Source organism: Salmo trutta, unplaced genomic scaffold (genome assembly GCF_901001165.1).
Source record: "Salmo trutta unplaced genomic scaffold, fSalTru1.1, whole genome shotgun sequence".
NCBI lineage: Eukaryota > Metazoa > Chordata > Actinopteri > Salmoniformes > Salmonidae > Salmo > Salmo trutta.
In genome coordinates, this window is record NW_021823228.1 from 7,417 (window position 1) to 34,013 (window position 26,597).

The window sequence follows — 26,597 nt, forward strand, 5'->3', positions numbered from 1 at the left end:
CCTTTGTTTCTAATGTCATTATTATAGGCCTATTGCAATCTGAAAGTTATGTATGTGAATGTTTAGAAGGGACAATCTTAGCTAATTGTATTGTTATGGTGTATCCTATCCAATCATGGAATAATAGTCTCTGTGCCAGAGTTTGCCCAAAAAATGTTTCTCGACGCAATTATGCAAATGATGCATTTGGAGATCCCAAGAGACTTCTCCAGTTGCCCCGGAATCCGAACAGGTTGAATTAATGATCAGTCACATATTTTAGGCCATTTTGTGTGCTATTCAAGTGGCCAGAAACATAGAGGGAACACGATGTCCGAATCTGTTCTCCGCTGTGCGCTCCGCTGTGCGCTGCGTCTTTAACTGTTCCTGAACTCCTCCTTTTCCTTCAGTGACATGCCCTCCTGTCTGCCTACTCCCTTTCGGTTCAGTCTGCCTCTCATAACGGTTACTGGAAATGACACACGGGAGGCGGTCGAAAGGCAAATGTCCCAAAAAAATAATGGGCTGTAGTTATGATTCACCTGGAAGCCACATTTTGATCAGATTTATAATAAACCAGACAACACTTAGCCTATAGAGGGATCGTTTCAGTAACGCTAAAAGAAGGCAGTATCAAATGGACTTCGTCGACGGGTATTGAATGAGTCTAGAATAATTTCTACGGTCTGAAAGAAAATATCGTTAATGTGTTGAAGCCTGGTGGTGTGTTGATTCCGTGTACCAGCCCTGGAGAGCCGCGGCTGTATGGTGGGACGACAGTGATTAGAGCGGACAGACGTGGTTCTCTCCATATCCACACGAGTACAACTTTAGCGCCGTGATTTTTTAGATTTTTTTTTTGCCCGTGTGTTAGTGCAAAGAGCCGCATCTATATTTCCCTAATGAAAATTACTCTTTGGAAGGGTTCCCGGGTCGTGACAGAGATGATGGCGAGTAAAAGTGTGGAATGGCTTCAAGAGGAACTTGAGTCCGGGCTCGGGTTGAGCTCACTACTGCTGTTGGACTGCCGATCTCACGAACTCTACGAATCATCACACATTGAGTCGGCCATCAATCTGGCGATTCCCGGTTTGATGCTGCGGAGACTGAAGAAGGGGAATCTACCGATCCGGTCCATCATCCCCAACAACGAGGATAAGGAGAAATTCGTAAAGCGATGTAAGACAGACATGGTTGTTCTCTACGACGAGGCCACTACGGACTGGCAGGAGACCGGGCTGGTGAGCTCTGTCCTCGGCATGCTGCTGCAGAAGCTCCGGGATGACGGGTGCAAGGCTTTTTACCTGGAAGGTGAGTTCGTTTCTTTGGTCTTTCATTGTGATATTTCCGTATTGTATTCTACACTCTTGGGGGGGAAAGGTGCAGTCTGGAAAACAAAATGATTTTTCGGCTTTCCCAAAGGATAACCCTTTAGAGAATCCTTTTGGTTCCAGATAAATCCCATTTGGGGTTCCATGTTGAACCCATTCCAAAGAGGGTTCTACATGGAACGAAAGAGGGTTCTCCTGTAGGGACAGCCAAATAACCCCTTTGGAACCTTTTTTTTCTAAGAGTGTATATTCTATTCTGTTCTAGACTACCTGTTAGCTTACGAATCCACTAGAGCCCAAACTATATTATATTCCTCAGCCTGGTCTCATAGGCCAGACGTAACATACTAAATTCACTGTCTGGATTTTAATGTACTATATGATATATTATGTTTGGTATGGCTACATAAGACAGGAGGTTACTAAGGTTACATAAGACAGGAGGTTACTAAGGTTACATAAGACAGGAGGTTACTAAGGTTACATAAGACAGGAGGTTACTAAGGTTACATAAGACGGGAGGTTACTAAGGTTACATAAGACGGGAGGTTACTAAGGTTACATAAGACAGGAGGTTACTAAGGTTACATAAGACAGGAGGTTACTAAGGTTACATAAGACAGGAGGTTACTAAGGTTACATAAGACAGGAGGTTACTAAGGTTACATAAGACAGGAGGTTACTAAGGTTACATAAGACGGGAGGTTACTAAGGTTACATAAAACGGGAGGTTACTAAGGTTACATAAGACGGGAGGTTACTAAGGTTACATAAGACAGGAGGTTACTAAGGTTACATAAGACAGGAGGTTACTAAGGTTACATAAGACAGGAGGTTACTAAGGTTACATAAGACAGGAGGTTACTAAGGTTACATAAGACAGGAGGTTACTAAGGTTACATAAGACAGGAGGTTACTAAGGTTACATAAGACAGGAGGTTACTAAGGTTACATAAGACAGGAGGTTACTAAGGTTATATAAGACAGGAGGTTACTAAGGTTACATAAGACAGGAGGTTACTAAAGGCAAAAATTGAAAGGAGGGTGGTTGGTCAGGCAGATAACACAAACGTCTAGCAACCCGAAGATTGTGTGTTCGAATCTCATCACATACGATTTTAGCAACTTTGCAACTACTTAGCATGTTAGCTAACCTTTCTCCTAACCTTTCTCCTTTCTCCTAACTCTAACCTAAAGGGTTACCCTTTCAGTTAACCCTAACCATATGCCTTTAACCTAATTCCTACCTTAATCTTAACCAGGGATGAAAACTAGTCACCTTTCAGTGAAATTCGCCATTTTGAATCCAAAATAGGTGAACTACGTAATTTGTGTAGATCCGATGATAAAACTTTGGGGGGGAGCAATACTGGCTGTGTCCAAGGCTCAGCCAATCGTTCACATAACAACAGAATGCAGTGCAGCACGTGACTGAAGAAAGAAGAGACAACTAACTTACTAGCTACAGCATCAGCGTTCACTCTGGAAAGGCAGCTTGTCGGTTACAGCAGCGCGTCCCCTGAAGGATAACGACGAGGTAACGTTAGGCGAGAAACCTGACCACAGAGACCGCGGTTGAGAAGGTGATGATGCATACTTCATGAGCTGTAACCGAAAAACAACTGCCATTTGGAAAGTTTGAGATGAGGGAGAAAGTGTGGTGGAACGAGTATTTTAAGTAACTTGCTAGCTGGATCGAATTCCCCGCTAGCTAGCCAGAGAAATATTGAGCAACATTAGCCAACTTATCTGATCAAATAATTTAGTTTATAGTGTGAAAATTAGCTGGCTAATAAAGTCAGAGAGCTAATGTTAGTTAGCTAACGTTACAATATCAGATGAGCTAACGTTAGTAATCTAACCAATTTGCTGTAGTATTAACTGGTAAAACGACTCCTTGCCGTTCTTCAAGTTATAACACGTTAGTTGCTTACTGGACCCTGGCAATCTGTGTGAAATGTTAGTTAGTTCGTTAGCTAACTATAACTAATTATCTGTGAACTAATGTTTTCCCTCTACAGTATGTGGTTCATTTTCAGAATGAGAGAATTAGGTGAAAATGAGGCGTTGCTTGTTAAACAAGTGGATTCAGGGATGAAGTGTAGCTGGAGTTGGTCCTGGTTTAAACTGGACGCCTCTATAGAGGTGAAGGGAAGACCACACACTTTCCCTCTGTCTCACTTCTTCAATACAGTGGATATAAAGGGTTATGCCAGGTGTACTCTCTGCCTGAAAGAGATCAGTTATACCAACTAAGGGTCTCATGCTCTGCTGGCACATTGTAGAACAGACGTCCTCAGGCAGAAAGTACAATGTAATAATGTGCAGACAAAATATATTGTTTTTGTTGTGTTGAACTTGACAGTAACACCTGTGTGAGTGAGGGGGGGATTCGATTTATTTTTTTTACTCAGTGAATATTATTTTTTGCACACATGTAGCACTTGATCGATGTCTACTATAATGGCTACTATAATAGACCAACAATAGAATGCTTGTTTGTTTTTATTCTATTTCTACTTTAAGATGGGTTTTTTTCTTCCCCAAGTTCAATATTTAGATGTGTGTGGTCACAAGCCTTCTATTATAAAGGCTGTCATGGCTAACTGCAATATTAGTGTATTGTTTTTTCCTCAAGACTTGAGTGTCATTTGGAGTAAATGTAACAGTATAGCTACCGTCCCTCTCTTCGCCCCAACCTGGGCTCGAACCAGGGACCCTTGCACACATCAACAACTGACACCCCACGAAGCATCGTTACCCAAGGGGAAACCCTACTTCAAGTCTCAGAGCGAGTGACGTCACTGATTGAAACGCTATTAGCGCGCACCACCGCTAACTAACTAGCCATTTCACATCGGTTACATAAAGTCTAGGCAACAAATAACATTGGATTGTTTTCTTTACATTTTTTTAGCTCTGAGTTCGGTTCACATTAACCACTTTTTATTTTACACACAGAGACTGATCATATAGATTATATTATTTGTTGTTTAATTAGTTAAATCCTGTATTTTCCCCTAGCAGGGATTTATTGCATGTTTCATTGCAAAAAGAAAGCATCACCATTTTGGGCCCTCAACGTTAGCAACAACAAATTGGATTTCGCAACATATCATACGTTTGGCAAATCCGTAACATTTTGTACGAGTTGCAATTCGTAACATACTGTATCATATAAATTGTAATTGGTAACATATCATACTAAATGGAGTGTTTGAATTTACGTACAGAATAATACGAAATGCTGTGAAACCAGGTTGCAGCCATTGCTAAGGGGCTACTAGGTAGCCTAGTGGTTAGAGCGTTCGAATCCCCGAGCGGACGAGGTACAAAATCTGTTGTTCTGCCATTGAACAAGGCAGTTAACCCACTGTTCCTCGGTAGGCCGTCATTGTAAATAAAAATGCGTTATTAACTGACTTGCCTAGTTAAATAAAGATACTGTAGTTACCACTGGATTATAGCCCAAAGTTATATTGTAGCTAAATCAAGGCAACAGTATCTATTTGTTTCCCTTTCAACAAGTTACACTATTCTTGTCCATTCTAGTCTGTATCATATTAAAGTTGTAAAATAATTGTTGTCTGAATGAAAAGTCAATGGAAAGCTGTCTCGGTTCCGATGTCATAATATACAGCATTAGGATATAAAACATTACAGAAAAAAATACTGCTCTTTATTTTCTCAAGTGCTTCAAGTTAAACCAATTTATATATTTTTTTCAGATTTTTTTTTGTCCCTTTATTGGAATCAATCGTGGAAAGGCAGTCGTGGAAAGGCAGTCGTGGAAAGGCAGTCGTGGAAAGGCAGTCGTGGAAAGGCAGTCGTGGAAATGATAAATTCTTCTTCTATTGTCTAATAGTCGCTTATTTCTTACTCTGTCACAGTAGTAAGAATCACAATGGTTCAAGCCCTTTAACTTTCGACTGTTAGACTAACCTAATCCAGTAAACATGTTATATGAATTATTTAAGGATTTTTGAAAGAATGTGGAATGAACCAAATATGTTTTCAATTAATGTTCTAAAATAGTTCTGCCATGTTGTACTGTGTTCCTTCAGGAAAATACTTTTCTTTCATAAATGCACAGGGCCTCGTCTCCCAGTTGGGATGTAGGTCTAACTTAAAGGATTCTGATGAGCCACACCCATTGCTGACAGGTCTAACAAATCCAGCACCCAGCCATGCAATCTCCATAGACAAACATTGGCAGTAGAATGGCCTTCCTGAAGAGCTCAGTGACTTTCAACGTGGCACCGTCAAAGGATGCCACCTTTCCAACACGCCAGCTCGTAAAATTTATGCCCTGTTAGAGCTTCCCCGGTCAACTGTAAGTGCTGTTATTGTGAAGGGGAAACTTCTAGGAGCAACAACGGCTCAACCGCAAAGTGGTAGGCCATAGAAGCTCACCCCTGAGTGCTGAAGCATGTAAAAATTGTCTGTCCTCTGTTGCAACACTCACTACTGAGTTCCAAACTGCCTCTGGAAGCAACGTCAGTAAACTAACTGTTTGTTGGGAGCTTAATGAAATGGGTTTCCATGGCCGAGCAGTCGCACACAAGCCTAAAATCACCATGGGCAATGCCAAGCGTCGGCTGGAGTGGCGTAAAGCTCGCCACCATTGGACTCTGGAGCAGTGGAAATGGGTTCTTTGGAGTGATGAATCACGCTTCACCATCTGGCAGTCCAACGGACAAATCTGGATTTGGTGGATGCCAGGAGACGCTACCTGCCCCAATGCATAGTGCCAACTGTAAAGTTTGGTGGAGGAAGAATAATTGTTTGGGGTTGTTTTTCATGGTTCGGGCTCACACTATTGCATACAATGACATTGTAGACGATTCTGTGCTTCCAACTTGGTAGCAACAGTTTGGAGAAGGCCCTTACCTGTTTCGGCATGACAATGCCCCCTGTGCACAAAGCGAGGTCCATGCAGAAGTGGTTTGTTGAGATCGGTGTGGAAGAACTTGACTGGCCTGCACAGAGTCCTGACTTCAAACCCATTGTACACCTTTGGGATGAATTGGAAGGCTGACTGCAAGCCAGGCCTAATCGCCCAACATCAGTGCCTGACCTCACTAATGTGCTTGTGGCTGAATGGAAGCAAATCCCTGCAGCAATGTTCCAACATCTAGTGGAAAGCCTTCCCAGAAGACTGGAGGTTGTTATAGCAGTAAAGGGGGGGACCAACTCCATATTAATGCCCATGATTCGATCGGCAGGTGGCCACATACTTTTGGTTATGTAGACAGTAGTAGTTCAAAATCTTGTCCCCGTTTCCCGATGGCGATGGAACTTAGGCTCATGGGTGTTTTTAACAATGCATCTTTTCGTACGACGACCGAAGATGTAACATGCGTTTCTCAAAACACCTTGCAGAAAGAAAATTCGCAAAACTGTATCGTTGAGGCACGTTGTTAATACTGATAGAATTGATAGAAAGACCGCTCTGCTCTCGGATCAGATTTCTCCATGTAAATCTTACCGTAACATTATAATTATTCACCAGTACTGACGACGGATCAGTTCCTAGAGATATTATCACGTATGACTGCAAATATTCAGGCTTTTTTAGTCTAATGCTTACCCTATATAATAGGCTAAACTTCATAAACGATATTGAGACAAATTACAGACAGTAGCCTACAAGTGCTTGCTGTTTGGGGGTTTTAGGCTGGGTTTCTGTACAGCACTTTGATATATCAGCTGATGTACGAAGAGCTATATAAATACATTTGATTTGAAGTAGCAATGTAGCAACTCAATTGATTTAACATGCAATGTAATTCAATATGATTTAAATGAATATGCCTTAAGCCAACTGTATTTACATGTTAATGCTTTCATCTCAGTTCTATTCATTTGATGCATCCTTTTTATACGTCGCTTGTTTGTATCAACTGCAAAGACATGGGCAACTTTGAATTGGTAGTCAACTTTGTTCTAAAGTTATGGCGGTCATAGCGGATAAACCATGTGATTCTACGTTTACCGGAGATGTTCTGTGTATGAAGTGACGCGGGGGGGAAAAGCATCTTTACGATGCATTTAGCTGTTCTACCAGTGGTCTGACGTTAGATTACGAGCGTTTTTCAAGTGCAACGTTAATAACCATGCTTTTTGGGAAACAGCTCGGAGATTTAACGATGCTCCTACGAAGGATCTAACGATGAATTTAACCATAAGATGCTTTTTTTTGGGGAACCGGGCCCAGATTCATTACGCATATCCATAGAAAGATAGGCCTATGAAATGTAATGTCCTTTTATGTTGAAGGAGTGGAAACATGGGATATACAGTAATCCCATTCCCAAAACATCAGTGTTTGAGATGGGTTTATTATTGTGTTATAGGGTTTAATGTGCTAACGTATCAGTATACATTTTATTTTACCATCATGTAGGAAGTAGGCCTATCTCCGTTTCCTGTCTAGCACATATACATAGTATCAGGTTTTTTTTGGAGTTTATTTCAACATTTTGAATTGATATGTGCTGTTCACACCTTTTGTTCAGTATTCTGGTAGATCTCTGTTCATGCTATCATTCATCACACACAGAGACGATATTCCAATTTACACATCGGACAATAAAGCTATAATCTAATCTAATTTCTCTGTACTGTACTTACAGAATAGCTGGAATGACATGTCACAGAATCTTTCTCATATTGTGATTCTGAGCCATCTGTGTTTCTGTTCTTTCCAGCAGTTCTCTTCTGTTTTATTTGATTCTATTCTATTTGATTCTATTCTAAAACATCTCTGTTGTTGTTTACAGCAGTTCTCTTCTGTTTTATTTGATTCTATTCTATTTGATTCTATTCTAAAACATCTCTGTTGTTGTTTACAGCAGTTCTCTTCTGTTTTATTTGATTCTATTCTATTTGATTCTATTCTAAAACGTCTCCGTTGTTGTTTCCAGGTGGTTTCAACAAGTTCCAGACAGACTACCCAGAACACTGTGAGATCAACCTTGACTGTTCTTCCCCCAGCAGCTCCCCGCCTGCGTCTGTCCTGGGGCTAGGGGGGCTGAGGATCAGCCCTGACTGTTCTGATGGGGAGTCATCGGACAGAGAGCCGGGCAGCGCTACCGAGTCCGAGGGTAGCCCTCTCCCAAACAACCAGCCTGCCTTCCCGGTCCAGATCTTACCGTACCTCTACCTGGGCTGTGCCAAAGACTCCACCAACCTGGATATCCTGGGGAAGTATAATATTAAGTATATCCTGAACGTCACGCCCAACCTGCCAAACATGTTTGAACACGACGGAGACTTCAAGTACAAACAGATCCCCATTTCCGATCACTGGAGCCAAAACCTCTCGCAGTTTTTCCCAGAGGCCATTTCTTTCATTGGTGAGTTGTGGCACTAGTCTGCTCATTTGGATGTTGTTCAATCACAGATCAGCTGGAGTTCAAAGTCTTTTCATTCTTGTCTTGTGTTGTAATGTTCGTTTGCGTAATGTTTCATGAACCCAGGTCATAGTTGATTCATTTGAAAACTGTTTCCTCAGCTCATCCCACCGACATGCAGGTTATATAACTATAAAACTAAATTAGGCATTGATAGACTCATTAAGTTGTTGGCTGAGTCAAACAAGCTGTCTTATTGCTTAAAACATAGATTTATAAGTACAATAACAAATCTTATAACTCAAAATATATATAGTATAGATGTATTAGTCAGCAACTTAAACTAACAAGACTCAGATGCTTCACCCTTCACGAAACAACTCTGATTGATCTCTTCTGAGCGGTTTGTGGTATTTCCTGCTGCACGCCTCATTTCACACCATGAACGCTATGAGTCATGACTTGATCTGAGTCGCTCTAGCGTTGGAAGGATTATATCATCAAATCACAGAGTGGGCCTTTTAATTAACTCATCAAAAGTTGGCCTTACAGGTTTCTAGCACACTCGTTATACAACAGAAGGGAATCTGTGAATGAAGTAGGCCAGGTCATTTTGAGTACCACTGTGAATGAAGTAGGCCAGGTCATCTTGAGAACCACTGTGAATGAAGTAGGCCAGGTCATCTTGAGAACCACTGTGAATGAAGTAGTCCAGGTCATCTTGAGAACCACTGTGAATGAAGTAGGCCAGGCCATCTTTAGAACCACTGTGAATGAAGTAGGCCAGGTCATCTTGAGAACCACTGTGAATGAAGTAGGCCAGGTCATCTTGAGAACCACTGTGAATGAAGTAGGCCAGGTCATCTTGAGAACCACTGTGAATGAAGTAGGCAAGGTCATCTTGAGAACCAATGTGAATGAAGTAGGCCAGGTCATCTTGAGAACCACTGTGAACGAAGTAGGCCAGGTCATCTTGAGTACCACTGTGAATGAAGTAGGCCAGGTCATCTTGAGAACCACTGTGAATGAAGTAGGCCAGGTCATCTTGAGAACCACTGTGAATGAAGTAGGCCAGGTCATCTTGAGAACCACTGTGAATGAAGTAGGCCAGGTCATCTTGAGAACCACTGTGAATGAAGTAGGCCAGGTCATCTTGAGAACCAATGTGAATGAAGTAGGCCAGGTCATCTTGAGAACCAATGTGAATGAAGTAGGCCAGGTCATCTTGAGAACCACTGTGAATGAAGTAGTCCAGGTCATCTTGAGAACCACTGTGAATGAAGTAGGCCAGGTCATCTTGAGAACCACTGTGAATGAAGTAGTCCAGGTCATCTTGAGAACCACTGTGAATGAAGTAGGCCAGGTCATCTTGAGAACCACTGTGAACGAAGTAGGCCAGGTCATCTTGAGAACCACTGTGAATGAAGTAGGCCAGGTCATCTTGAGAACCATTGTGAATGAAGTAGGCCAGGTCATCTTGAGAACCATTGTGAATGAAGTAGGCCAGGTCATCTTGAGAACCACTGTGAATGAAGTAGGCCAGGTCATCTTGAGAACCACTGTGAATGAAGTAGGCCAGGTCATCTTGAGAACCACTGTGAATGAAGTAGGCCAGGTCATCTTGAGAACCATTGTGACGACTGAAGAATGAAGGATAGACTTACATGTTGACCACACCACCCTTGCATGTGCGAGCGTTGCAAAATTTACACAAACGTTATTCTATTTGATTTTAAAAAAACATAAAAATACACCTTATGGAACAGCAGGATTGTGAAGCAACACAAACATAGACACATGCATACAAACACACGATAACATACGTACTATACAGACATGGATTTTGTGTTATAGATATGTGGTAGTAGAGTAGAGGCCTGAGGGCACACACTTAATATGTTAGGAATGTATTGTAAGGTTTTTAATCTGCCTTAATTTTGCTGGATCCCAGGAAGAGTAGCCGCTGCCTTGGCAGGAACTAATGGGGATCCATAATAAACCCCAGAAAGAGAAGCTGCTGCCTTGGCATGAACTAATGGGGATCCATAATTAATACAATTGTTGCACCCACACTGCTCGCATGCGTCAACGAGCGTCTGCTTAGCCAGGTGCAAAAATAGAACTTTGTTCTATTTGTGATGCTTGAAGTGCTGCAATTCCCGCCTCTCCCATCTCCTCATTGGTTTTTAGGAGCATATACCCACGTGGGTGATTGAAAGATGAACTGAGGTCCACACTCCTGTCCAGTTGGTGGTGGCGATGCACCTTAAAGTTGGTTGCCAACCGCCATATAAAGTCCAAAGAAGAAGCCTTAATAAGGAGGAGAGATGACTAGAAACGAACTTGGTTTACCCTGTTATCTGTAGATTAATTGTCGGAGTAGAGGACCTTGTGCATTTCATTTACATTTACGTCATTTAGCAGATGCTCTTATCCAGAGCGACTTACAAATTGGTGCATTCACCTTTTGATATCCAGTGGAACAACCACTTTACAATAGTACATCTATATCTTTTTTTTTTTGGGGGGGGGGGAGTTGGGGGTGTGTTAGAAGGAATACTTTATCCTATCCCAGGTATTCCTTAAAGAGGTGGGGTTTCAGGTGTCTCCGGAAGGTGGTGATTGACTCTGCTGTCCTGGCGTCATGAGGGTGCTTGTTCCACCATTGGGGTGCCAGAGCAGCGAACAGTTTTGACTGGGCTGAGCGGGAACTGTGCTTCCGCAGAGGTAGGGGGGCCAGCAGGCCAGAGGTGGATGAACGCAGTGCCCTTGTTTGGGTGTAGGGACTGATCAGAGCCTGAAGGTACGGAGGTGCCCTTCCCCTCACAGCTCCGTAGGCAAGCACCATGGTCTTGTAGCAGATGCGAGCTTCAACTGGAAGCCAGTGGAGTGTGCGGAGGAGCAGGGTGACGTGAGAGAACTTGGGAAGGTTGAACACCAGATGGGCTGCGGCGTTCTCGATGAGTTGTAGGGGTTTAATGGCACAGGCAGGGATCCCCGCCAGCAGCGAGTTGCAGTAATCCAGACGGGAGATGACAAGTGCCTGGATTAGGACCTGCACCGCTTCCTGTGTAAGGCAGGGTCGTACTCTGCGAATGTAGTAGAGCATGAACCTACAGGATCGGGTCACCGCCTTGATGTTAGTGGAGAACGACAGGGTGTTGTCCAGGGTCACGCCAAGGCTCTTAGCACTCTGGGAGGAGCACACAATGGAGTTGTCAACCGTGATGGCGAGATCATGGAACGGGCAGCCCTTCCCCGGGAGGAAGAGCAGCTCCATCTTGCCGAGGTTCAGCTTGAGGTGGTGAACCGTCATCCACACTGATATGTCTGCCAGACATGCAGAGATGCGATTCGCCACCTGGTTATCAGAAGGGGGAAAGGAGAAGATTAATTGTGTGTCGTCTGCATAGCAATGATAGGAGAGACCATGTGAGGATATGACAGAGCCAAGTGACTTGGTCATTTCAGGTAAAATAACAACCCAATGTTTATATCCCATTACAAATTAGCTAGCAACAGCTAGCTAGCTAAATTCCAATCAATGTTTAATACTTTTCGACCTGTCCCCAAATTAATATAGTTGGTTCAGAGTTCGTTTTGACATTTCAACCTGCGTGTCCTGATCTCGTCTGGTGTTGGTGGACAAAGTCAGCATGCGCGCGATGGCGGACGCACGCGCCCAGTCTGGTCTGCATGTTAGTTTGTAATGAATGATGGATATCTAGGGTTGTTTGGCTGATGCAATGAATGATGGATATCTAGGGTTGTTTATCTGATGTAATTATGTGTGTGTGTGTGTGTGTGTGTGTGTGTGTGTGTGTGTGTGTGTGTGTGTGTTAGAGGTCGACCGATTATGATTTTTCAACGCCGATACCGATGCCGATTATTGGATGGCCAAAAAAGGCCGGTGCCGAATAATCGGCCGATTCTTTTATTTTTTTAGCTTTTTTTATTTTTTTTACATTTATTTGTAATAATGACAATTACAACAATACTGAATGAACACTTATTTTAACTTAATATAATACATCAATAAAATCTATTTATCCTCAAATAAATAATGAAACGTTTAATTTGGTTTAAATAATGCAAAAACAAAGTGTTGGAGAAGAAAGTAAAAGTGCAATATGTGCCATGTAAGAAAGCTAACGTTTAAGTTCCTTGCTCAGAACATGAGAACATATGAAAGCTGGTGGTTCCTTTTAACATGAGTCTTCAATATTCCCAGGTAAGAAGTTTTAGGTTGTAGTTATTATAGGAATTATAGGACTATTTCTCTCTATATGATTTGTATTTCATATACCTTTGACTATTGGATGTTCTTATAGGCACTTTAGTATTGCCAGTGTAACAGTATAGCTTCCGTCCCTCTCCTTGCTCTTACCTGGGCTCGAACCAGGAACACATCGACAACAGCCACCCTCGAAGCAGCGTTACCCATGCAGAGCAAGGGGAACAACTATTCCAAGTCTCAGAGCGAGTGACGTTTGAAACGCTATTAGCGCGCACCCGCTAACTAGCTAGCCATTTCACATGGGTTACACCAGCCTAATCTTGGGAGTTGATAGGCTTGAAGTCATAGACAGCGCAATGCTTGAAGCACAGCGAAGAGCTGCTGGCAAAACACACGAAAGTGCTGTTTGAATAAATGCTTACGAGCCTGCTGCTGCCTACCACCGCTCAGTCAGACTGCTCTATCAAATCATAGATTTAATTATAATATAATAAACACACAGAAATACGAGCCTTATGTCATTAATATGGTCGAATCCGGAAACTATCATCTCGAAAACAAAACGTTTATTTTTTCAGTGAAATAGGGAACCGTTCCGTATTTGATCTAACGGGTGGCATCCCTAAGTCTAAATAATCCTGTTACATTGCACAACCTTCAATGTTATGTCATAATTACGTAAAATTCTGGCAAATTAGTTCGCAACGAGCCAGGACTCCCAAACTGTTGCATATACCCTGACTCTGCGTGCAATGAACGCAAGAGAAGTGACACAATTTCACCTGGTTAATATTGCCTGCTAACCTGGATTTATTTTAGCTAAATATGCAGGTTTAAAAATATATACTTCTGTGTATTGATTTTAAGAAAGGCATTGATGTTTATGGTTAGGTACAGTCATGCAACGATTGTACTTTTTTCGCAAATGCGCTTTTGTTAAATCATCCCCCGTTTGGCGAAATCGGCTGTCTTTGTTAGGAAGAAATAGTCTTCACAGTTCGCAACGAGCCAGGCGGCCCAAACTGCTGCACATACCCTGATTCTGTTGCAAGAGAAGTCACACATTTTGCCTAGTTAAAAGAAATTAATGTTAGCAGGCAGTATTAACTAAATATGCAGGTTTAAAAATATATACTTGTGTATTGATTTTAAGAAAGGCATTGATGTTTATGGTTAGGTACACGTTGGAGCAACGTGTACCTCAGTGATTATATGCAACGCAGGACAGGCTAGATAAACTAGTAATATCATCGACCATCTGTAGTTAACTAGTGATTATGATTGATTGATTGTTTTTTGTAAGATAAGTTTAATGCTAGCTAGCAACTTACCTTGGCTTCTTACTGCATTCGCGTAACAGGCAGGCTCCTCGTGGAGTGCAATGTAAAGCAGGTGGTTAGAGCGTTGGACTAGTTAACCGTAAGGTTGCAAGATTGAATCCCCGAGCTGACAAGGTAAAAATCTGTCGTTCTGCCCCTGAACAAGGCAGTTAACCCCCCGTTCCTAGGCCGTCATTGAAAGTAAGAATGTGTTCTTAACTGACTTGCCTAGTTAAATAAAGGTGTAAAAATACAAAAAATAAATAAATACATGCAAATCGGCGTCCAAAAATACCGATTTCCGATTGTTACCAAAACTTGAAATTGGCCCTAATTAATCGGCCATTCTGATTAATCGGTCGACCTCTAGATGTAATGAATGATGGATATCTAGGGTTGTTTGGTTGATGTAATGAATGATATCTAGGGTTGTTTGGCTGATGTAATGAATGATATCTAGGGTTGTTTGGCTGATGTAATGAATGATATCTAGGGTTGTTTGGCTGATATAATGAATGATGGATATCTGGGGTTGTTTGGCTGATATAATGAATGATGGATAACTAGGGTTGTTTGGCTGATGTAATGAATGATATCTAGGGTTGTTTGGCTGATGTAATGAATGATATCTAGGGTTGTTTGGCTGATGTAATGAATGATATCTGGGGTTGTTTGGCTGATGTAATGAATGATGGATAACTAGGGTTGTTTGGCTGATGTAATGAATGATATCTAGGGTTGTTTGGCTGATGTAATGAATGATATCTAGGGTTGTTTGGCTGATGTAATGACTGATGGATGGCTAGAGGTTCATAGTGTTGGGCCAGTAACTGAAAGGTTGCTGGTTCGAATCACTGAGGCAACTAGGTGAAAAATCTGTCGGTAGCCCTAATTGCTCCTGTAATTCGCTCTGGATAAGAGCGTCTGCTAGATAACTAAAATATAAATGCAAGATAAAAACTTCAGGGGAAACAGTGAAGAAATACAGTTTAACCTCATCCATGACTTGAAAGACATTAGCAGCAGTTATAGCAGCATTTGTGTTAGCTATCTACTTGACTTGACATCAAAATTGATGTTGAAAAGTTCATTTTTTTTTGTGATAACAGCTGTCTCTTCTCTTCATCAAAAGAGTTAAAACCACTGGGTACAGTTTGTTAGACAGTGTTAAATAAACGTGTACAACAGTGAAATAATTAGAGAAGCTGTATTGTAGCTGTCATCCTGTCAATAACGCAGGTTTATTATTAGTCCCCGAAGTCCTTCTCTGTTCATGGTCACACCTGGTTCTGAATCCTAATTGGCACCCCGTTCCTTACGGAAGTAGTGCACTATATATAGGGAATAGGGCTCTGGTCTAAAGTAGTGCACTATATAGGCAATAGGGCTCTGGTCTATAGTAGTGTACTATATAGGGAATAGGGCTCTGGTCTAAAGTAGTGCACTATATAGGGAATAGGGCTCTGGTCTATAGTAGTGCACTATATAGGGAATAGGGCTCTGGTCTATAGTAGTGCTGTATATAGGGAATAGGGCTCTGGTCTAAAGTAGTGCTGTATATAGGGAATAGGGCTCTGGTCTGGCTTCCCTGTGGCTCAGTTGGTAGAGCATGGTGTTTGCAACGCCAGCATAGTGTGTGCAATGCCAGGGTTGTGGGTTTGATTCCCACGGGGGGCCAGTTCAAAAAAAAAAAAATTGCATGAAATGTATGCATTCACTACTGTAAGTCGCTCTGGATAAGAGCGTCTGCTAAATGACTAAAAACAACCCAATTATTTTTTTTTTAAATGGTCTAAAGTAGTGCACTATATAGGGAATGGGGTTCCATTTGGGACGCAGACGCTATCTATGATAGCAACAATCCTTTCAGAAAGTTTCTCTTGACTTATTCCCTCTGCACAAGACAAACTCTCACGTCTACCAATCTGGATGCGTTTTCACCTTGGACCCGCAGTAGCAATAGAAAATAAAATAAATCTGTTTTGACTGTTGCGAATCAAACAACACGGTGTAGAACTTCATGTTAGTCACGCCAGTTGAGTCACGACTATACACAAAGAATTATAACAGAGAGGTTTCTTTTATTATAGTTACTTATTACTATTTCGAACCAGACTATTTGACAATAGTTTCAGTATTTCAGTCCAGACTATTTGACAATAGTTTCAGTATTTCAGACCAGACTATTTGACAATAGTTTCAGTATTTCAGAACCAGACTATTTGACAATAGTTTCAGTATTTCAGACCAGACTATTTGACAATAGTTTCAGTATTTCAGACCAGACTATTTGACAATAGTTTCAGTATTTCAGAACCAGACTATTTGACAATAGTTTCAGTATTTCAGACCAGACTATTTGACAATAGTTTCAGTATTTCAGAACCAGACTATTTGACAATAGTTTCAGTATTTCAGACCAGACTATTTGACAATAGTTTCAGTATTTCAGACCAGAGTATTTGACAATAGTTTCAGTATTTCAGAACCAGACTATTTGACAATAGTTTCAGTATTTCAGAACCAGACTATTTGACAATAGTTTCAGTATTTCAGAACCAGACTATTTGACAATAGTTTCAGTATTTCAGAACCAGACTATTTGACAATAGTTTCAGTATTTCAGAACCAGACTATTTGACAATAGTTTCAGTATTTCAGAACCAGACTATTTGACAATAGTTTCAGTATTTCAGACCAGACTATTTGATTATATTTTCAGTATTTCAGTTCACTGTTTAACGATTGTTTCAGTATTTCAGACCAGACTATTTGCCAATAGTTTCAGTATTTTAGATCAGACCATTTGTGGTTAGTTTCAGTATGTAATTAATCAGCCTACTACTGGACGAATACCCAGGGTTTTCCCCTCATCGGCTTCACGGGAATGTGTAGTTTTGGTTTGGCTCTGGAATATATCCAGCGCCGTGTTTGTTTTAAAAGTGCCACAGTTAAGAAACACACTATGATATGTGAAAGGGTCGAGTCAGAGTTTGAGGGTCTCGGTCAATCGCTGGAATGTGTGGTAGCAGGGATTATTGCTCCACTTTCAGGGAAATATGTAAAGCTACTGTAGGGCCTGTTAGTTAGTTAGGGCCTGTTAGTTAGGGCCTGTTAGTTAGTTAGTTAGGGCCTGTTAGTTAGTTAGGGCCTGTTAGTTAGGGCCTGTTAGTTAGTTAGTTAGGGCCTGTTAGTTAGTTAGGGCCTGTTAGTTAGGGCCTGTTAGTTAGGGCCTGTTAGTTAGTTAGGGCCTGTTAGTTAGTTAGGGCCTGTTAGTTAGGGCCTGTTAATTAGTTAGGGCCTGTTAATTAGTTAGGGCCTGTTAGTTAGTTAGTTAGGGCCTGTTAGTTAGTTAGGGTTAGTTAGGGCCTGTTAGTTAGTTAGGGCCTGTTAGTTAGGGCCTGTTAGTTAGTTAGGGCCTGTTAGTTAGGGCCTGTTAGTTAGTTAGGGACAGTTAGTTAGGGCCTGTTAGTTAGTTAGGGCCTGTTAGTTAGTTAGTTAGGGCCTGTTAGTTAGTTAGGGCCTGTTAGTTAGGGCCTGTTAATTAGTTAGGGCCTGTTAGTTAGTTAGGGCCTGTTAGTTAGTTAGGGACAGTTAGTTAGGGCCTGTTAGTTAGTTAGGGACAGTTAGTTAGGGCCTGTTAGTTAGTTAGGGCCTGTTAGTTAGTTAGGGCCTGTTAGTTAGTTAGGGCCTGTTAGTTAGGGCCTGTTAGTTAGTTAGGGACAGTTAGTTAGGGCCTGTTAGTTAGTTAGGGCCTGTTAGTTAGTTAGTTAGTTAGTTAGTTAGTTAGTTAGTTAGTTAGTTAGGGCCTGTTAGTTAGTTAGGGACAGTTAGTTAGGGCCTGTTAGTTAGTTAGGGACAGTTAGTTAGTTAGGGCCTGTTAGTTAGTTAGGGACAGTTAGTTAGGGCCTGTTAGTTAGTTAGGGCCTGTTAGTTAGTTAGGGACAGTTAGTTAGGGCCTGTTAGTTAGTTAGGGACAGTTAGTTAGGGCCTGTTAGTTAGTTAGGGCCTGTTAGTTAGTTAGGGACAGTTAGTTAGGGCCTGTTAGTTAGTTAGGGACAGTTAGTTAGTTAGTTAGGGCCTGTTAGTTAGGGACAGTTAGTTAGGGCCTGTTAGTTAGTTAGGGACAGTTAGTTAGTTAGGGCCTGTTAGTTAGTTAGGGACAGTTAGTTAGGGACAGTTAGTTAGGGACAGTTAGTTAGGGCCTGTTAGTTAGTTAGGGACAGTTAGTTAGGGCCTGTTAGTTAGTTAGGGCCTGTTAGTTAGTTAGGGACAGTTAGTTAGTTAGGGACAGTTAGTTAGGGCCTGTTAGTTAGTTAGGGACAGTTAGTTAGGGCCTGTTAGTTAGTTAGTTAGGGCCTGTTAGTTAGGGCCTGTTAGTTAGTTAGGGACAGTTAGTTAGGGCCTGTTAGTTAGTTAGGGACAGTTAGTTAGGGCCTGTTAGTTAGTTAGGGCCTGTTAGTTAGTTAGGGACAGTTAGTTAGGGCCTGTTTAGTTAGTTAGGGACAGTTAGTTAGTTAGTTAGGGCCTGTTAGTTAGGGACAGTTAGTTAGGGCCTGTTAGTTAGTTAGGGACAGTTAGTTAGTTAAGGACAGTTAGTTAGTTAGGGACAGTTAGTTAGGGCCTGTTAGTTAGTTAGGGCCTGTTAGTTAGTTAGGGACAGTTAGTTAGGACCTGTAGTTAGTTAGGGCCTGTTAGTTAGTTAGGGCCTGTTAGTTAGTTAGGGACAGTTAGTTAGGGCCTGTTAGTTAGTTAGGGACAGTTAGTTAGGGCCTGTTAGTTAGTTAGGGACAGTTAGTTAGGGCCTGTTAGTTAGGGCCTGTTAGTTAGTTAGGGACAGTTAGTTAGGGCCTGTTAGTTAGTTACGGCCTGTTGGATAGGGCCTGTTTGTTTGTTAGGGACTGTTTGTTAATGACGTAAATGTAAATGTAGTTAGGGACAGTTAGTTAGGGCCTGTTAGGCTACAAGTGACCTAGCTAACTATCTTTCAACTTTAACTTTTAATTCCATCATTTTAATTGAATCTTCAATTGATTAAAAATCTGCTAACTTTTTCCACATACGGAGGCTCTGTGACTATAGCCTATTGATGCTTTGATGACTCATGATTGGTCAACAACAACAAGCTACACGCGCCACGCTCCAATGAAAAGCAAAGAGCAGCAGCATAAATTATAAAATGTCTCTCTGTCTCTACAGCAGCAGTCAAAGTTCGGATCTGTACGGCCCTTCCGGACAAGTAAATGAAAATTTACACAATACCCGAGAACTGTGACAATAAGATCCCAGATCCATGGCATTATTTAGAGTTCTGTATACTGACCATCTCGTGTCCCGGATTGGGTCTCAGGTATTCAGGTGGATCCATGAAGACCTCTACTGATCACACAGCTTTATGGTTTAAACTCAACCTCAGGTGAGATGTAGGAGGGGAGTTTAACCCACAATCACCTCAACCTTTATTTCCTCTAAGTTATAAACTCTTGACAGAATCACTAGAGGCTCACTAGAGTCGAGATACACTGTATACACTTGAAGGGCCCAGAGTTTAAACCTCCAGGTCTTAGTTATACACTAGAAGGGCCCAGAGTTTAAACCTCTACCTCCTAGTTATACACTAGAAGGAACCAGAGTTTAAACCTCTAGGTCTTAGTTATACACTAGAAGGGCCCAGAGTTTAAACCTCCAGGTCTTAGTTATACACTAGAAGGGCCCAGAGTTTAAACCTCTAGGTCTAGTTATACACTAGAAGGGCCCAGAGTTTAAACCTCTAGCTCCTAGTTTTACACTAGAAGGGCCCAGAGTTTAAACCTCCAGGTCTTAGTTTTACACTAGAAGGAACCAGAGTTTTTCCTGAGCAGACTCCATTAGTTCTACTGTCTGTATTTGTCTAGACACACTAGAGTTTATGAATATACATTAAATATACAAAAGTATCGGGACACCCCTTCAAATTAGTGGATTCGGCTATTTCAGTCACATCCGTTGCTGATAGGTGTATAAAATTTAGCACACAGCCATGCAATCTCCATAGACAAACACTGGCAGTAGAATGACCTTACGGAAGAGCTCAGTGACTTTCAACATTGCCCTGTTATAGGATGCCACCTTTCCAACAAGTCAATTCGTCATATGTCTTCCCTGCTAGAGCTGCCCCCGGTCAACTGTAAGTGCTGTTATTGTGAAGTGGAAACGTCTCGGAGCAACAACGGCTCAGCCACGAAGTGGTAGGCCGCACAAATTCACAGAATGGGGCCGCCGAGTGCTGAAACGTGTAGTGTGTAACAAATGTCTGTCCTCGGTTGTAACACTCACTACCGAGTTCCAAACTGCCTCTGGAAGCAATGTCAGCACAATAATTGTTCGTTGGGAGCTTCATGAAATGGGTTTCAATGGCCGAGCTGCCACACACAAGCCTAAAATCACCATGGGCAATGCCAAGCATCGGCTGGAGTGGTGTAAATCCCGCCACCATTGGACTCTGGATCAGTGGAAACGCGTTCTCTGGAATGATGAATCACGCTTCACCAACTGGCAGTCCGACGGACGAATCTGAGTTTGGTGGATGAGGATTAATGGTCTGGGGAGGGAGGGAGGAGAGGGAGGGAGGGAGGGAAGGAGTAGGGGTTGGGAGAGAGTGGGACTGATTTACTTTGCAGTATCCTTTGAAGCACTAATGGCTTGATAGTGCAGAGTGTTGCACCAGATAAAACCCAGGAACATCATCTAGGTTGTGAATAATGGATCATCTCTATCAATGACTTTGTCCCAAATGACACCTTGTACCCTGTATAGTGCACTACTTTTTAAAATGGGCCCTGGTCAAAATTTGTCTGCAAATTTTTAGTATGGGCCTGATATCTTGAGATGTTGCTTCAATATATCGACATAATTTTCCTGCCTCATGATGCCATCTATTTTGTGAAGTGCATCAGTCCCTCCTGCAGCAAAGCACCCCCACAACATGATGCTGCTACCCCCGTGCTTCATGGTTGGGATGGTGTTCTTCGGCTTGCAAGCCTCCCCCTTTTTCCTCCAAACATAACGATGGTCATTATGGCCAAACAGTTCTAGTTTTGTTTCATCAGACCAGAGGACATTTCTCTAAAATGTACAATCTTTGTCCCCATGTGCAGTTGCAAACTGTAGTCTGTTTTTTTTATGGCTGTTTTGGAGCAGAGGCTTCTTCCTTTCTGAGTGGCCTTTCAGGTTATGCCGATATAGGACTCGTTCTACTGTGGATATAGATACTTTGTACCTGTTTCCTCCAGCATCTTCACAAGGTCCTTTGCTGTTGTTCTGGGATTGATTTGCACTTTTTGCACCAAAGTACGTTCATCTCCTTCCTGAGCGGTATGATGGCTGCGTGGTCCCATGGTGTTTATGCTTGCATACTATTGTTTGCACAGATGAACGTGGTACCTTCAGGCATTTGAAAATTGCTCCCAAGGATGAACCAGACTTGTGGAGGTCTACAAATTTTTTTCTGAGGTCTTGGCTGATTTCTTCAGATTTTCCCATGATGTCAAGCAAAGAGGCACTGAGTTTGAAGGTAGGCCTTGAAATACATCCACAGGTACACCTCCAATTGACTCAAATGATGTCAATTAGTCTATCAGAAGCTTCTAAAGCCATGACATCATTTTCTGGAATTTTCCAAGCTGTTTAAAGGCACAGTCAACTTAGTGTATGTAAACTTTTGACCCACTGGAATTGTGATACAGTGAACTATAAGTGAAATAATCTGTCTGTAAACAATTGTTGGAAAGATTACTTGTGTCATGCACAAAGTAGATGTCCTAAATGACTTGCCAAAACTATAGTTTGTTTACAAGAAATTTGTGAAGTGGTTGAAAAACAAGTTTTAATGACTCCAACCTAAGTGTATGTAAACTTCCCACTTCAACTTTGAATATAGGCCATTTAGTTCTGAACGTGGGTCATTTAGTTCTGAACGTGGGTCAATTAGTTCTGAACGTGGGTCAATTAGTTCTGAACGTGGGTCATTTAGTTCTGAACGTGGGTCATTTAGTTCTGAACGTGGGTCAATTAGTTCTGAACGTGGGTCAATTAGTTCTGAACGTGGGTCAATTAGTTCTGAACGTGGGTCATTTAGTTCTGAACGTGGGTCAATTAGTTCTGAACGTGGGTCATTTAGTTCTGAATGTGGGTCATTTAGTTCTGATTGTGGTTCATTTAGTTCTGAATATAGGCCATTTAGTTCTGAACGTGGGTCAATTAGTTCTGAACGTGGGTCATTTAGTTCTGAATGTGGGTCATTTAGTTCTGATTGTGGTTCATTTAGTTCTGAATATAGGCCATTTAGTTCTGAACGTGGGTCAATTAGTTCTGAACGTGGGTCATTTAGTTCTGAACGTGGGTCATTTAGTTCTGAACATGGGTCATTTAGTTCCTTCAGAAAATATTCACATCCTTTGACTTTTTCCACATGTTGTTGTGTTACAGCCTGAATTTAAAATAGATGAAATAGAGATGTTGTATCACTGGCCTACGCACAATACTCGATAATGACAAAGTGGAATAATTGTTTTTCGAAATCTTTACAAATAAATAAAAATGAAAAGCCGAAATGTCTTGAGTCAATAAGTATTCAACCCCTTTGTGGCTAGTAAAACCTCCAGTGTTTAACATGAGTTTTGAATGACTACCTCATCTCTGTACTCCACACATACAATTATATGTAAGGTCCTTCAGTTGAGAAGTGAATTTCAAACACAGATTCAACCACAAAGACCAGGTAGGCTTTCCAATTCCTTGCCAAGAAGGGCACCTACAGTGGCTTGCGAAAGTATTCACCCCCTTGGCATTTTTCCTATTTTGTTGCCTTACAATCTGGAATAAAAATTATTTTTGGGGGGTTTGTATCATTTGATTTACGCAACATGCCTACCACTTTGAAGAGGCAGAATATGTTTTATTGTAAAGCAAACAAGAAATAAGTCAAAAAACTGAAAACTTGAGCGTGCATAACTATTCACCCCCCCCAAAGTCAATACTTTGTAGAGCCGCGTTTCACAGCAATTACAGCTGCAAGTCTCTTGGGACATGTCTCTATAAGCTTGGCACATCTAGCCACTGGAATTTTTGCCCATTCTTCAAGGCAAAACTGCTCCAGCTCCTTCAAGTTGGATAGGTTCTGCTGGTGTACAGCAATCTTTAAGTCATACCACAGATTCTCAATTGGATTTAGGTCTGGGCTTTGACTAGGCCCTTCCAAGACATTTAAATGTTTCCCCTTAAACCACTCAAGTGTTGCTTTAGCAGTATGCTTAGAGTCATTGTCCTGCTGGAAGGTGAACCTCCGTCCCAGTCTCAAATCTCTGGAAAGACTGAAACAGGTTTCCCTCAAGAATTTCCCTGTATTTAGCACCATCCATCATTCCGTAATTTCTGACCAGTTTCCCAGTCAGCTGCCGATAAAAACATGGTGGTATGGTGTTCTCGGGGTGATGAAAGGTGTTGGGTTTGCGCCAGACATAGCGTTTTCCTTGATGGCCAAAAAGCTCAATTTTAGGCTCATCTGACCAGAGTACCTACTTCCATATGTTTGGGGAATCTCCCATATGCCTTTTGGCGAACACCAAACGTGTTTGCTTATTTTTTTCTTTAAGAAATGGCGTTTTTCTGGCCACTCTTCCGTAAAGCCCATCTCTGGAGTGTACAGCTTAAAGTGGTCCTATGGACAGATACTCCAATCGCCGCTGTGGAGCTTTGCAGCTCCTTCAGAGTTATCTTTGGTCTCTTTGTTGCCTCTCTGATTAATGCCCTCCTTGCCTGGTTTGTGAGTTTTGGTGGACGGCCCTCTCTTGGCAGGTTTGTTGTGCTGCCATATTCTTTCAATTTTTTAATGGTGGACTTTATTTAACTAATTCTGTGACTTCTGAAGGTAATTGGTTGCACCAGATTTTATTTAGAGGCTTCATAGCAAGGGTGTGAATACATATGCACGCACCACTTTTCCATTTTTTAAAATTTCTTTAAACAAGTTCTTTTTTTCATTTCACTTCACCAATTTGGACTATTTTCTGTATGTCCATTACATGAAATCCAAATAAAAATCCATATAAATTACAGATTGTAATGCAACAAAATAGGAAAAACGCCAAGGGGGATGAATACTTTTCAAGGCACTGTATTGGTGGATAGGTAAACAAAACAGACATTGAATATCCCTTTGAGCATGGTGCAATAATTTATTGCACTTTGGATGGCGTATCAATACAACCAGTCACTACAAAGATACAGGCGTCCTTCCGAACTCAGTTGCTGGAGAGGAAGAAACCGCTCAGGGATTTCACCATGTGGCCAATGGTGACTTTAAAACAGTTACAGAGTTTAATGTCTGTTATAGGAGAAAACTGAGGATGGATCAACAACATTGTAGTTACTCCACAATACTAACCTAATTGACAGAGTGAAAAGAAGGACGCCTGTACTGTATAAACATACTCCAAAACATGCATCCTGTTTGCACAAATGTAATACTGCAAAAAAATGTGGCAAAGCAATTCAGTTTTGGTCCTGAGGACAAAGTTTTATATTTGAGGCAAATCCAATACAACAAATTACTGAGTACTACTCTCCATATCGTTAACGACTGGGGAGTTTTTCAGGATAAAAAAGAAACGGAATGGAGCAAAGCACAGGCAAAATCATAGATGAAAACCTGGTTCAGTCTGCTTTCAACCTGACACTGGGAGATTAATTCACCTTTCAGCAGGACAATAACCTAAAAAGTTGGTGTAGCTGTTCTCTCATTATAAACTCCTGAAACCAGAGAGGTGGAGTTGGTATAGCTGTTCTCTTTTAAATATTTCTGAACGCTCAAATGCTTCACACAAGTTCAATAAAGTAAGTAAAACTAATTTATGTTGCATTAAAAAAACACCTCCAACTGATCTTTACCTTCTCTCTTCCAGATGAAGCTCGTTCCAAGAAGTGTGGTATCCTGGTGCACTGCCTGGCAGGGATCAGTCGCTCGGTAACGGTCACCGTGGCCTACCTGATGCAGAAGCTTAACCTGTCGCTCAACGACGCCTACGACTTCGTCAAACGCAAGAAATCCAACATCTCGCCCAACTTCAACTTCATGGGTCAGCTTCTGGACTTTGAGAGAACGTTAGGGCTCAATAGCCCATGTGACAACCACACCTCCACCAATGACCAGCTGTTCTTCACCACGCCAACCAATCATAACGTGTTCCAGCTCGACACGCTGGAATCTACATGAAAGGGCGGAGGGGCGAAACTTGAGCGGCCAACTTGGATGTGAATGTTTATCTTCTGATCGTCAGAGGCTGGCTGGCTTTGACAGCGGATAGTCTGGGATGGTGGATGGACATGGGAAGAGGACAGGGGCAGAACAGATGCCAAATGGAAGTCTGTTTTGGCTTGTTGAAACATTGGTCTCTCAGAGAGGAAGAGGAGGAAGCCTGTTCTGCTGTTTAATCTCCACAGTGGTTTGGGAAGCGCCTTATCTTGTCATCTTTTTGACCAGCCTGTTATTTTATGTCTAAGGAAGGAAGAAGTCCTAGATGTAGACAGAACCGTACAGAGAATTGTACAAAGATGGGTAACACAGATAGATGGATCTGCTGCAGTCATTCATTGATTCATTGTCATCCTTTTGGACAAGCTCCTCATCAACAACGTCTTGATGATGATGGTGATGATGATGGTGCCAATGTGTTGGAGGGTCTTGGATTCACCCGTATGGAGCTGGTCTCCCTCTATTGAATGTTGGTCAATTTTTTTTAACAAGCTTAAGTTATTATTAAAACAAAACACAAGTCTGTTCAAGTGATGCTAATAACAATGTAATTACAAGTACGTATTATCAGTATGAATGTATGTATGTATGTATGCATTTGTATATCTGAATACATTTACACCTAAATGTATTTCTACTACTACTACTACTACTACTACTACTACTACTACTACTACTATACTCTTACCTGTATAAAAACACACTAACAGCTGAAGGAGATAGTATAACTAAAGAGAAAACAGACCAACAGAAAATAACTTTTTGATAATATTCTGGTTGTTTTTGTAATTTCTTTTCTATATTTGTAAAGATGACCTAATGCAGTTTGCACAGTGGTGAAGCCTATTGTTTCTTTGTACTTGAGAGAGAGAGGCATTGAGAGAGAGAGAGAGAGAGAGAGGCATTGAGAGAGAGGCATTGAGAGAGAGAGAGGCATTGAGAGAGAGCGAGAGAGAGGCATTGAGAGAGAGAGAGAGAGACATAAAGAGAGAGAGAGAGACATTGAGAGAGAGACATTGAGAGAGAGAGAAATTGAGAGAGAGAGAGAGAGAGAGAGAGACATTGAAAGAGAGAGGCATTGAGAGA

General features: G+C 41.7%; 1 protein-coding gene across 1 annotated transcript; it reads left to right on the forward strand.

Moving 5' to 3' along the window:
- The first annotated feature begins 390 nt into the window (after positions 1-390).
- LOC115189765 (dual specificity protein phosphatase 7) lies at positions 391-26,393 on the forward strand. Its single transcript, XM_029748289.1, has 3 exons — positions 391-1,290; positions 8,237-8,668; positions 25,162-26,393. The coding sequence occupies exons 1-3, from the start codon at positions 882-884 to the stop codon at positions 25,470-25,472; spliced, it is 1,152 nt and encodes a 383-aa protein (XP_029604149.1). The 5' UTR covers positions 391-881; the 3' UTR covers positions 25,473-26,393.
- The last annotated feature ends 204 nt before the right edge of the window (positions 26,394-26,597 follow it).